The sequence below is a fragment of the Phodopus roborovskii genome, unplaced genomic scaffold (genome assembly GCF_943737965.1).
Source record: "Phodopus roborovskii unplaced genomic scaffold, PHOROB, whole genome shotgun sequence".
In the NCBI taxonomy this organism is placed as follows: Eukaryota; Metazoa; Chordata; class Mammalia; order Rodentia; family Cricetidae; genus Phodopus; species Phodopus roborovskii.
In genome coordinates this window covers 23158214-23172251 of record NW_026126407.1, presented here as the reverse complement: position 1 = coordinate 23172251, position 14038 = coordinate 23158214, and the positions used below count along the sequence as shown (strand labels likewise).

General features: G+C 45.1%; 1 protein-coding gene across 1 annotated transcript in view; it reads left to right on the top strand.

Moving 5' to 3' along the window:
* The window catches only part of Gria1 (glutamate ionotropic receptor AMPA type subunit 1), a 309938-nt gene that overhangs the window by 255917 nt on the left and 39983 nt on the right, over nucleotides 1-14038 (top strand). Inside the window, exon 12 of the mRNA XM_051180635.1 lies at nucleotides 10645-10843. Within this exon, the coding sequence (XP_051036592.1) occupies nucleotides 10645-10843 (199 nt within the window). The remainder of the gene's footprint in view (nucleotides 1-10644; nucleotides 10844-14038) is intronic.

Below are 14038 nucleotides of genomic sequence, written 5' to 3'. Positions count from 1 at the left end.
AAAAATATTAACTGATTTTTAAGCCAAGATTTAAGGGTTGGGGGATTGCTTTTTATTATACCCTAACATATCACGACATATAGACTGTAATAAAAGAGGAGAGACTCTCCCCACTGCCTGGAGCTTAAGTAAATGTAACATCTACCAAATGCACCAATACAGTCTTGGTGTCTGTAGGGATTGAACTGGTAGAGAAACTGGGAGAAGCTTCTTGGATAAGACACCTCCTGAGGCTGAACTTGAAGCTGGGAGAACTTCTTGAGAACATCTGCTGAGAAACAAGATGGGGGAGGTTGGAAATGCCTGCTGTTGGCTGCTGGGAAGGAGGAGGAAGGTGAGCAGAGCTGGAGTGGTGAGAAGGGAGGCGTGGCCTGGCTCCTCCCGTGCCAGTCTCTGCTGTGTGATTGATAGGGGTTCATTTGCCCTGCCATGACTTTCGTTTTCTATTATTTCCATGACAGGATGGAGCACGCTGAAGCAACCCCAATGTACCAATTAGCTTACAGTTCTCAGGTTGAAAATCTAGTACTGCTGTCAAAAAGCTAAGATACTGCTATCTGGCCTGATCCTCTCCCTCTGCTGGCCACACAGGACCTCACACTCTGTGCAGCAGAGCATCCCTGTCACCCTGTCACATCTCATTGACCAGGCCTTCTGCCTTCCTCACGTCCACTTTCAGCAGCCAAACTAATGATCAAGTGGCCACCAGATGAATTCCTAATTTTAAAGTTCTTAACTTTAATTCTCCAAAAGTTTCCTTTGGCTGTTTAATGCAACATGGGCACAGGTTCTAGGAATTAGGACTTGGGTATCTTTGGGGGTAAATTTTCTTCCTTCTGATGCCCCATTTGGTAGGATTAGGTAACTTGTCCAAAGTCAGGTTCTCAGCTTTACAGCTTAGCTTTGAGTCTGAGCAGCCTGGCAATAGCACCTTTCTTCTTACCATTTAATTATCATGCCTTCCAGAAGTTGAGGCCAGAAGATATCTCAGTGATGAACCATCTGCCTCTCATGTGCAAAGCTCTGTATTCCACACATAATACTGCAGCAAAGAAAGGAAGGAGGAGAAAATGGAGGAAAAGATGGAGATAGGGAGGGAGGGAGAGATAAAGAGAAGGAGGAGGGGAAAGGAGTTGAGTATTTATTGCAGACATCCTCAAATGGAAAATATAAGAGATATTTAAGCCAAGTTTATAATGGTTTGCAGCCAGCCCTCATTCACTTTATATTATTTTTTAATACATAACCCTAAACACAGCTTAAACCTCACTCAATGTATAAACTCTCAGAGCCAGCATGTTGACTTGGTTCTCAGCTAGAGACAAACAAGGTTGTAATGGAGTTGTTGGCCACTAAGTTCCTACCCAGAGTTCAGGATCCTCTTTTATACATTCCCATCAGAATTCACTTCCTAGTAAACAGCCAACAGGAGCCCTTATCATGTTTATTGAGTAGGAACCAATTAGCTTTTGGGGATTGCTCTGGACTGGGTCCCCAACCTCCTCCCATCTTGATGATGGAAACTATCTCTGACACCAGCCCTCACACATACTCTCTCTCTCTCTCTCTCTCTCTCTCTCTCTCTCTCTCTCTCTCTCTCTCTCTCTCTCTCTCTCTCTTCTGTCTCCTGCTACAGAATATTCTTCTTAAGAGTTCCATGGTTGGAACTAAATAAGATCCCTCTAGATAAGGCCCCTGCCTTAGGTTCAGCAGATGAGCTGAGATCAGTACACATACAAAGTAAACTCCCCTCTGTAAGTGAGTACATCCTAGAGTAATTCCTGAGCAGAGGTCAGCTTACAGTGCTGCCTAGCACATCTTCCATGCACATGGGACCAGGCTAACACATGGAGCACAGAGACCAGGATGAGTGGTAGAGACAGACGCCAAGGATCTGGTCCTGATGAAAACAGTGACCCCCTCCACCACCATCTTCTTCAGGAAGGGATGTGTTTCCACATCTAAAGATGGAGAAGAAGACTCCTATTTCCTAAAAGTGAGAAGGAAGATCCTGCTCCTTGGTCTCCTGAACACTAGAAGAAAGGTCCTTGGAGCCTCTTCCTCTAGTTGTACAGCCTAGGGCAAGACCAGAGTCAAACTGGTCTTCAGGCTTACTGTTGTTAGAGGGGAACTGTGCTGTGTGAGAGCTCTTGAGAAAGAAATAGGAAGATCAAAGCAGATGTTCTCTGCCTGTGATAACCCAGAAAGATCTCTGACAGAGATTCCTCAGTGGTGGGAACCTTTCAAAGTTGGTGTGAACTTCAGCCTTTTACAATGCACTTAAAGAAACAAAGTTTATTATCTGAACTTTGTGTCACACATAATTTGTTCTCTGACAATCACTTTGCAAGGATATCTGACAGAGCATGATTTTATAACCATGTGAAAATTGTAGATGTGTCTGAATTATCACTTCTTCCAAAATAGTCTCCTAAAGTTTTGCAATGAAGTTTACTGAGTCATAGACCAGGCACTTACTTCTTTTCTTCTATAGATAGCTTGGGAATGCGGGACAAATTGCATCTAAAGTTTCCTGCTCCTTCAATAGGTATTGGGACTGTATTGGTTATAGAGGATGAAAGGAATCTAAAATCCCTTGATGGCTTCATAATTGGATGTAGCCATAAAGTGAAGCTAAGAAGATAAGAAGGGGCTAGCAACCCATACAAGAGTTTCCAAGAAATTCTAAGACAGCATGGAGCCACCAGGTGGGCTGCAAGAGGAGGGGCCTCTCAAAGGGGTCCACACCTGAGCTCAGGGCTCTGACTGGTCTAGACCCTGCTCCCTTTCCAAACATGTTCTGTGGTGCTAATCACTTCCACCATATGACAGCTTTTCCTGTCTCAGGATCCATTCTCCTTCAGGCTGTGTTCTCTCCCTAAAACAGATGCTTATAAACTAGTCACACCTCTAGACTAGTTGGCTTGGCCTTTGTTTCTTTTCCAGTTGCTGAGATAAAATATCCTGACAAAGCAGAGTACAGAAGGAAGGGTTTGTTCTTGCTCACAGCCACAAGTTACAGCGCCTCCGTGCAGAGAAGCCACGGTAGCAGGTGCTTGAGACACCTAGGTTGTATTGCATCCATTGTCAAGAAGCAGAGAGCAAGAAATGTATGCTGCTGCTTAGCTCACTTTCTCCATCTTATACAGTTCAGGATGCCCCTGCCTAGGCAATAATGCCACCCTCCATGGGCAGATCTTGCTTTATCAATCCTCTCAGTTAAGAAATTTTTTTCACTTGAATGGCTAGAGGCTAATCTAATCTAAAAAATCCCTCATTGAGATGTCCTTTTAAGATGAATCCAAATCATATTAAGTTGGAAATTGACACTAACTGTCATCCCACACATGAGAGACTGGAGGCTCCAAGAGGTGGGGTTAGCTACTCAGGCTGACACAGCTAGAAAGGATGAAGCTGGGATTTGAACCCAGACCTTATGATCCTACACTCCAGATTTTTGACCACTGTGTTGGCTTTTTACATGTCACCAAATTGCCAGTGTTCACTTAGGAAAACAAAAAATTATGGGCAAAAAAAAAAATAAGCTTATGGGGGAGGGGCTGAAGAAATGGCCCAGCCATCAAAAGCACTTGTTGCTCTTGCAGAGGACCTGAGTTTGGTTCCTAGCATCCATATTGGGCAACTCACACCTGCTAGAAACTCCAGCTTCCAGGGATCTGATTCCCTCTTCCAGCCTCCTCAGGTACCTGTATGTACATGACATATACACAGAAACATCATTTTTGAAAAGTTGACTATTTTTAAATGAAGCTCCTGCCTGGCCTAGGCACATATTTGAAACTCCTAGCCTTCATGAGCATATTCAGACATTCCTCTGGCTTAGGCTTTTATTTTACTTTTGTTTTTCAAAGAGACCAGTATCACTGTGTTGCCTGGACTAGAATACAGTGGCTATCCATAGGCTCCATCATACTACTTATCAGCATGGGAGTTATGACCTACTGTATTTCAGACAGCTTCACCCCTCCTTAGACAGCCTGGTGGTCTCTACATTCCAGGAGGGAACAGCATTGATGTCAAGCTCAGTGCAGACATGAATCAGCATAATACACTATAGCCTAGAACTTGTAAACTTCAGCAGAAAAGTGTTATAAGTGGGACTGTATAATACTACATTCTCCTTTATAATCAGCTTTGTATTTTGTGTTGGTAGGAGATCCCAGAATATGGGAGGGATCCCAGCAAGGAGCTAGGGAGTTCAAGGCTAATCTGCTCTACAAAATGAGGCCATCCTGAGCTACCTGAGACCCTGTCTCAAAAAAAAAAAGGCAAAAGTTAATCAATAAATGACTTGTACTATTCACTTAACAGCCTTTATTAAACTTACTTCTGTGCCATCTTTCATTTAGGGTACTAGCAAAGACACCACTTCTAGGTGTCTACTCGGAACCAGGTACCCTGCCTTGTGCCTGCAGCTCATCCTTACAAACCTCTTTAGGGGCTCCCAGTGTGGCCCCCATTTCACTGTCAGTTAAACCAAAGGTTCTGAAATGTGAGATGACTTGACCATAATTTCCTACAGGGCAGGACAGCAGGTGCTCCACACAGCTTCCAAACTCCCACTTAACTATCTTAGATGCTCAGACAGGCTGAGTGTCCCTTTGAAGACATGAAGAGGGCTTCAGGAGAGCTGAGAAAGAAAGAGTACCCCTGCAGAAGGTGGTTATTCTACTGCTCGGCAGGGGAGAAGTGAGAGGAAGCCTGAGTATGCAGGCAACAGGCTGTGGTAAAATGGGACCTGACAAATAGGACGTTTACAATCGATTATTTTAAGCGAAATAGCTACTGCTAATATGTGTCCTGTGCCAAAGATAACCACATGTTAATTAAAGCAGAAGCGTGCCTTGTTCATTTACCTCCTGTTTGTTCATGAGTTAGGGGCTATTTTTAAAAAGTCCACAGCACACTCTATTTAAATATGTCCCCAGCCCTACAGACTTCAAATGCCAGATATTTGGGCCATCGATGAGGAACAGGCTCACACCTGGCCTGCTGAGAGAGGGTCCCAGGCTCTCAGAGCCCACCTGGACTCTGATAACAAGCTGGTGAACCAGCAGTAGTGGGAGCTCGGGGTGGGCCAATCAACATGCAGAAAAACCATATGCTTTGTTATTATGGGCTGTCCAGCAGCAGCTATAAAAGATATCCTTCTATGTATGTAAAGCCAAAATTATCCATGGAAGAAGTTTCATTTTAACAGCAGTGTGATGCCAAATACTCCCTTCTAGGAACTGTGGGGTGAGGGATAGCCAGAGCCAGCACACAGCCCTGGGAGCATGGGGGTGGCCTTCAGCAGAGTCCAACTTCAACACAGATGAAGTCACACCCCTGAAACAAGATCTTGGGTTCCCATGTAATCAATATCATTATCTTTGTAACCTAAAGTATTTCATCTCTCTCAATCTTGGTTTCCTGGTGCAGCAAATGCCATATTCCTACTGGCCCACCAGGGAAAAGGATGAAAATGGGAACAAATGTCCTGTGCAGCTCAGATGGGGACCCCATAGAACATGGTGCTGGGAGCTTCCTGTGGCATGTGGAAACTGGAATAGCCACTTGTTCAATCCCTTCCCTGCCTTCACTGGTTGTTCCCACTCCAAGAACTGCTTCCCCATTGTGGAAAGTTCACAGCCAGTGTGCTGGCTACTTTTAAATGTCAATGTGATACAAACTAGAATCATTTTGGAAGAGGGAACCTCAATTAAGAAAGCACCAGACTGGCCTGGGATGCATTTTCTCTATTGATGATTGATGTGGGAGGGCCTAGTTCACTGTGGGTGGGGCCACCTCGGAGTTGGTGGTTCTGGTTTATTTGAGAAGGCAGGCGAAGCAAGCCCTGAAGAGCAAGCCAGTAAGCAGCACTCCTCCTCCACAGCCTCTGCATAGCTCCTGCCTCCAGGTTCCGGCCCTGACTTTCTTGGATGCTGGACTATGAGCAGGGCCTGTAAAATAAAACAAACCCTTTCCTTTCCACAGTGCTTTTGGTCATGATATTTTATCACAGCAATAGAAACCTAAGACAGCCAGTTTTCCTCCCTGGCCTAGTCAGGTGACACCTCTCCCCTGATGCCTTTCCAGATTTTTCTTAGTAGGCCATGAACTTCCCCACCCCAATTTCTTAGCACTTGATGAGTGATACCTGTAAGCTAGCATCTCTCTCTCTCTCTCTCTCTCTCTCTCTCTCTGTGTGTGTGTGTGTGTGTGTGTGTGTGTGTGTGTGTGTGTGTGTGTGTGTCTGTCTGTCTGTCTGTCTGTCTGCCTGCCTGTCTGTCTGTCCTGTCTCTCCTATTAAATCAGTTCTCTTCTCTGGAGATGAAACTCTTACATACTTCCCATCACGTTGTACTGCATAGTCAGTCCTGAGAAAAATCATTCACCTACCTACCTGTTATACACTCTCTGCCAGGCACTAAGCTGCACGCTGGGGACAGAGCAACAAATGACACTGATAAGACCTGTACACACAACTACAGGAAGACAGATGGCCAGAGTGAGCAAACCTATGTCACTTCACCTTTATGGAGCACTACACCAAAAAAAAAAAGCAATGCCAAAATGGGGAGGGAGGCTGAAGCAGTACTACTTCACAAGAGTGTGTGAAAGCAGGTGACATTATAATAGAAACCTCAAGGGAAAGGTCTACAGAGGCAGGTTTGGGCCATTTTCAAGGAAGTAAATCCCCAGCAAAAGAGAATCTGCAAATGTCCTGAAGTGGGTGTTTTAGCTACTGTTCTACTGCTGTGGATAGACTTCATGTGCAAGGCAACTTAAAAAAGAAAGCACTTTGTTTGGGGGTTGGTTTTCCAGATGGTTAGAGTCCATGGCCATTATGGTGGGGAGCATAGAAGCAGGCAGCCATGGTGCTGGAGCAGTAGCTGAGAGCTTGTGCCTTGATCCACAAGCACGACAAAGAGAGATTAAGAGAGAAGAGAGTGGGAATGGGAGCACTAAGAAGGAATGCTGTGGGCTTTTGAAACCTCAAAGCTCACCCCAAGTGACACACCTACTCCATCAAGGCCATACTTCCTCATCCTTCCGCAACTCTTATACTAACTGGGAACCAAGCATTAAAACACATGAGCCTATGGGAATCCATTCTCATCCAAACCACCACAGTGGGAAAGATTGTATTGTGGTCTCAAAACTATAAAGGCCAAGGAGCCTGAGACACAACATGGTGGAAGAATGTGACTACTGGCAGCTATTAGAGCTGGGTCAATCAGGAGGTGTCTCTCAAGCCTTGGTAAAATATTTTAGATTTTATTTCCTAACCACAGCTGGCTTTAAATAGGGGCAGGGAGTATCATGAACCTGTTTATAGTTTTTAAAGATCCATGTAGGGCTAGGATCCATATTAGGCTAGAGAGATAGCTCAGTTGATGAAGTACTCAACACACAAGCATAACTACCTGAACTTGACCTCTAAAACTCAGAAGAAGCTGAGTGTGGTGGCACCCATTTCCTCCTCAAGTTGCTTTTGGGCCATGGTGTTTACCACAATAGAAAGGCAGGCCGATTCAAAGAATAAATCACAAGATACGATACGTGAATGAGTGAGTGGATCTATTAATGTTCCATCCATTGCTTCATAAGCTGTGGCTATGCTACCCTTGAATGATCTACCCAGACAGAAAGATACATTATTCTGGGAATCAGAGCTCTGGGGTAATAGGACCCACGCACTGGCTTGCAGAGACATGGGCTGTCCTTGGAGCCATTATCCAACCCTAGCTCTTACCCTGCTGCCATTCTCAGCTAGAGAGCAACAACAGTGGCCAGCAGCTGGAGTGGTTAAAATTAGTCACACCAGCTCTGCCAGAGGAGTGACTTGTAGCAGATGATGCGCAGTGACTGGCCCATGGAGACACACATCTTGGATGCAGCTGCTTCATCAGTGAAAATGTTGAGTTTGGCCAGAGCTTATCACCTCACTCTGCGCATCTCTTTGTAGACAGAGCTCAGATCAGAAATGAGGCAATTCGACATTGCCGTTCCCCCTCCCCGCGCACACATGAAATTCCTAGCCAGAACCTCAAAGCTCTCTTTCCCAGACCTTTGCAAAAATAGCTGTTTGAAATCAAAGACAAAAGGAAATAGGTCACACCCTATGACCTCTTAAGATTGGCTGAATGAAGGGCCCAGAAAGTGTTCCTTCTGTCCCCTTCTTCACAGAGATGACAGGACATGTTTTTAAAGAAAGGGGGCAGTCTATATCCATCTCCTTGTCAGATATGATGTGAGGGTGAAGCTGCTGGATCAAAAGCTGATGGATGCTTATAACTTTCCAGTCCCTACTCGGCCTCAGAGTAGCTTTCTGGAAGGGCCCTGACATAGACTCTACACCCCTGACTTCTGCCCTAGGTAGTGCTCTGCTCTACCCAGAAGTGCTTGTAACTTCACCCAGAAGTGCTCACTGTGTACCAGGCACTAGACTGTCTGCCAAACTTATACTTGCCTTTTCACTTCTGGAGAATGCCCTCCAATAAGCCACATCCTTATGGAATGATGTTATGAAGATCCAGACAAAATGACTGATGGGCGTGTCCAAAGTTGTACACACAGTGAAAGAAAACAGGGTTCTATATGCTTTTCCTAGAACCCACTCTCCTGACCACTGTCTTCTATATCATCCCTTTGTAGTGAGATAGTCCTTCTGTGGCACTGACCACGCCCATTGGGGGCGGAAGTGACCTCTGGAAGGAGGTCGGAGGGAGAGCCAGGAAAAGCTTTCTTGCTGGTGTGACTCAGACAGGAGAGCATCGGGTTGAATTTCCTGGTGTTCATCTCTCTAGGTTTTAAGTTATTTCTTCCTGAATAAACATCTATTCGGCCTATTTGTTTATCCTGATCCTTATTTAACCGCGATATCCCTTCATTACTTACTCCTCTTGCTGTGGCCAAGGCAGCTTAAGGAAGGTTTGCTTGGGCTCATACAGTAGTTCATCATGGAAGGAAAGGCACGGGGACAGAAATATGAGGCAGCTGCTCATGTCTCGTTCACGATTAGGAAACAGAGATGATGGCCGGTGTTCAGCTTGCCCATGGAATGGTACCATCCACATTCAGAATGGCTCTTCCCACTTCAATTAACCTAGTCTAGAAACTCCCTTATAGACATTTCCGGAAGCTTGTCTCCTTGGGTCCTGCCAGGTTGACAAAAACTATTAACCATCACACTCCCTAAGAATCATACATAATGTTTGGAGTTCAAATCTGGGTTCTGGTAGCCCCAACAAGCCAGGCTCCACCACCCAAAATCAATATGCCAATTAAATGAACAAGTAAAAGTAAAAAGCAGAGAGAGGAGATTTGCTCAGAGTGGTCACATTGTGAGTAGGGACAAGGAGATGTGGTGATTCCCCTAAAGTCCCTCCTAAAAATCTTAACATGGTATTTAGGTTTTAACAGTGGGTGGGAGTTCTGCTAGCCAAGCAGGCCTGATTAAAATGTAACCCCATCCATCATAGTCTCAACTCCAATCTCCCTTACATTATGAGAATTATGGGAAATCTATTCCTAAAAGATAAGCCCCTCCTCCTCTGGCTGGCACTAGGGTCCCAGACTTTCCCTTCCCTGGTATGAGATTGCTGGGGGCATCCCCATTTCATGAGCCCTGTTGTTTCAGTCATCTGGTAAGGCACAAGCATCTACTTGACAGTATCTTTATTCCTTCTGGAAGAGTTCCAGTCACCCTAAGGAGAAGCCACAGCACCATGCGGGGTCATTGGGAACCCCTAGACTGGGAGACCCCCAAGAGACTCAGAGAGGTCACTGTGGCTCTATTGCTAGTCATCTTTCTCTTCATAAAGGGGACACAAGAGAGGGACCATGGAAATGTCAAGGGAAACTTCATTTGTACTAACCTCTTTCTTTCCTATTTGGTTTGCTTGTTTGTATTTTTGAGATAGGATCTCCTGTAGCCCAGACTGGCTTTGATCTCACTGAGTGGCCAAGATGACCTTGAAACCTGATCCTCCTACCTCTATTGCCTGAGTGTGTACTGTCCCACCATTTTTTAAATCCATCTGTGTGGTAGGTGGAGGGACTGCCTATCTCCTGTAGTGTCTTTCCCCGCAATAACTAAAACACGTTACTGTCATTTTCTGTATATATCCAATACGATCTTCCTTCCCCCTCCTTCTATGATGTCATCCTGAAACAACAACGGAAAGATGGGATGACTGCCATTCATTTCCAGACACATCAAGTGTGTGTGTGTCCATATGAAGGTGCATTTATATGGGGGCGTTTGCCCCAATATTCCATGTCAGTGTGGCCACATTTGAAGGGTGTTTCTACATGTCTAAGATGCTTGTGGACAGGTGCTGACACATCTTTGTCATTGCTGACATGTCTTGATGTGTCTGTCCATTTAAAGCAAGTGTGAAGATATGCCTGTGTACATTATCACCCAAGGGGCAGAAACCCACAACTCCTTATCATGTCAAGGAAGGAAGCATGGCATCTCTGTACCATTTAAATTCTCACTTCTCCCTTACAGAGCAGAGGGTGCAATTGGGTTTGACAGCTCTGCTGACAGAACTCTGCTAGCTTCCTGCTCCTCTCCAGAGCCTTTTGTAATTAATGTCCCTGCCTCTGACCCCTCTCCCCTTTGGCCTGCAGGTCCCTGTCTGGGCGCATTGTCGGCGGCGTCTGGTGGTTCTTCACTTTGATCATCATCTCCTCATACACAGCCAACCTGGCGGCCTTCCTGACTGTGGAGAGGATGGTGTCTCCCATCGAGAGTGCAGAGGACCTGGCAAAGCAGACGGAAATTGCTTATGGGACATTGGAAGCAGGTTCCACTAAGGAGTTCTTCAGGGTGAGGGCATCCCTGATCCTGAGACACCATCTCAGAGTGGAATCACTTCATTACACTCCCCTTATTAAAAAGTATAGGGGCTGGGTGAAGGTGGCTCTGTGGTGGAAGTACATGGGAGGCTCTGTGTTACTTCCCAGGCAACACAAATAAACAGAGGATGGATGGATGGATGGATGGATGAATGGATGGATGGGTGGATGATAGATAGATAGATAAATAGATAGATGATAAATAATAGATAGATGATTGATATATAATATATAGATGATAGATAGATAATAGATAGACAGACAGACAGACATAGATAGATGGATAGATAGATAGGTGCTAGATACATAGATAGATACAGGTAGATAGATAGAAAGATGATAGATAAATAGATAGATAGATAGATAGATAGATAGATAGATAGATAGATAGACAGACAGATAGATATTACAGGCAGCAAAGTAACTGCCTACCATCCTAGCAATTCCCAGAAATTCAGTAAAAACTCTTGAGTTTGGAGCTCAAGAAGACCACCAAGTGGACTGTCCTTTTGGGTGAGAGATTCATTCAAAGAATTTTTAATGCTTTTAGGGGTTGTTTTGTTTTGTTTTGTTTTTGAGACAGGGTTGACAGGGTTTCTCTATGAAATAATCTTGGCTATCCCAGAACTCACTTTGTGGACCATGCTGGCCTCAAACTCGGAGATCTGCCTACCTCTGCCTCCCGAGTGCTGAGATTAAAGGTGTGTGCCATCAGCACCCAGTTCATTTAAAATTGTTAAAGTCATAGACAGCATAGTATGATATCTGAGGAGAGTTCAGGTTCCTGAGGCAGAATTCTGATCTCTTCTTATCGGTCTCAGAAAAAGGAGGTCTTATGCCAGACGGGCGATAAATAGCCCACATGCCTTGTAGTTAGGCTGCCTCGGATTGCCAGATGTCAAGGGAGGGTGTCTTGAGTTTCAAGAGATGGAGGAAGAAATCTTGTTAATGTATGACTTAGAGGAGGTAGGACCTTGGGGAGGAACTGGGGAGCTGGGAGAGGGAGCACGGAGGAGCTAGAAAGGAGCTGGAAGGAGCTGGGAGGGGTCCATTTGGGTAAGATGTCTCTGTGTTACAGGTGAGGAATGTGCTGCCTGGTGTCTTGGAGTCCGGTAGCCTGGACCTATAAGCTCTTTTGGAGAAGTAAGAATTAGGGTGCCTGCCCTTCTCCTGGAACCAGACAACAGGCAGGTTCTGAGGGATTGCCTTTTTCCTTACAGCAGCGCTAAGGAAAAAGCCGCTGATCGTAGCTATGACCTCAGCAGCCCCTAGACAAAATCTAATTCTTGGTGTTGTTCTTTTGCTTTGCTATTGCCTATGAAACACAAACAGGAGACTCGGCGCCCACGTGGAGTTTATTGGTAGAGGGGAGAGAAGGCGGCAGTAGCTGGTGGCCAACCAAAAGCACACACAAGAGAGAGACAGAGACAGAGACAGAGAGAGAGAGAGAGAGACATGCTTGGTGCACTTGCTTTAAAAGGGGAACTTGTGCGTACGTAACTGAGTCCCCTGCACAGCCAGGTAACTCGTGAGCAGCCAGGTAATGTGTGAAGATATGGCCATGAGTGTCCCGCCCATCGTCAGAGGGCAGGGTCAGCAGACTGCTGGTTTCCAACACTTGGAATGTTCCTCATCTGTCTTAAGATCCCTGAGCCTTGGTGGACTTTGTGCATAAGAATTAGGGTCAGAAACTTGATAGCATCAACACAGAAACATAGCTCTTACCTCAAAGGGAATAAGAGATAGTCTATTCTGGAGCCAAATATGAGTCACATGGCCTGGAAGCACAGGTCACTCCAAACCCCATGTTAAAACATGGAAGTTTTTTGGGTTTTGGTTTTTGTTTTTTGCTTTTGGGGTTTTGTTTTGTTTTGTTTTAGTAATATAACAAAAAAGTCTTAAGTCGGGCACTTTGCAAATCCATTGGTGCAAACACTGAGTAGGAGGTGACAGCAAAGCAGAGAACCCTCAGCTATAGGCCTTACATGTCAAGTTTATGGAAAACCAGGTTTTGTTAATACATTCCAAAGAGAATGCATCTGTTAGAAGGCAAGGCCCAGCTTTGTCTCTTAGTGACAGGATGTTAGGTCTACCACAAATGAGGGACAAAGAATGACTATTTAATGGGCTACAGCTAGACCAAGATAGATGGTAATTAGTCTCCCGACTCGGAAGTTCTAGTCAGTCTACCAGCTCCTGCAGACACTGCTTCTTTCTAGCACTTCTCATTTACAATGGCCACCAAAGTCATCCCTAGCCAGTGGCTTCTGAGTTCATGGTCTCATGACTACAAAGAATGACAGACAAAATGGTATAAGAGAAAGCAAGACAGGCTTACTGGGAGGTAGAAAAACAGTTCCCTGTGTGAGTTGCTTAAACAGCACTCTGGGTTGGAGGCTTTCCTGCCCTGGGAAGGAAGAAGACTATAGTGACCAATCTGGTCCATGAATTTGGTCAGGGAATTCTGATCTGTTGGTGGATTCAGTTCTCATGCTCAGGCTCCAGAAGCTTGGGGGATGGGGCTCTGAGGAGTTGGGAGGAGGAAGGAACATGGAAGTTAAAAAAAAAAAAAAAAAAAAAAAAAAAAAAAAACAAGGGCAGATTGGTAAGCAGAGGAGTCACCATTTAGATTTTAGAGCCTGCACTCACTCATCAGGTAGAAGGCACTGCAAAGCCAGTTCATACAACTTGATTTCCTTGAGCCCAAAACCCTGAGTGCTCAAAAAGGACTACTTTGTCCCTGACTCCTCCTCTGGTTTCCTCATAGCAAAAGCTGTTTCCTTGATCAGTAAGATGATCTACTTAAGGAAGGGAGCACTACTAGAAGAGAGCTGTTGAATAGTACCAGAACTGGGAAAACACGTGAAGATGGGTGAACATGAAGAGGTCTTTGTGTGGAGGGTGGATAAAACAGGTGGAGAAGCAGGGGTCTCAGACCCTTGAAGGCTTTTGTCAACGTGTTCTCTGACTGTTGTCAACAAGGTGCCACATGCACTAAGCATCCCAACACCAAAGTAACCCTGAAAGAAAAAGACACGAATACTCACAGTAATCTTACCACCTAAGCACGTTCTTTATGTCAGGCACTGGACTAGCATTTACCTATGCTTGTGTGTTGTCTCTATGGCAACACTGTCCATGGGAACTGTTATCACCACTGTTCAAA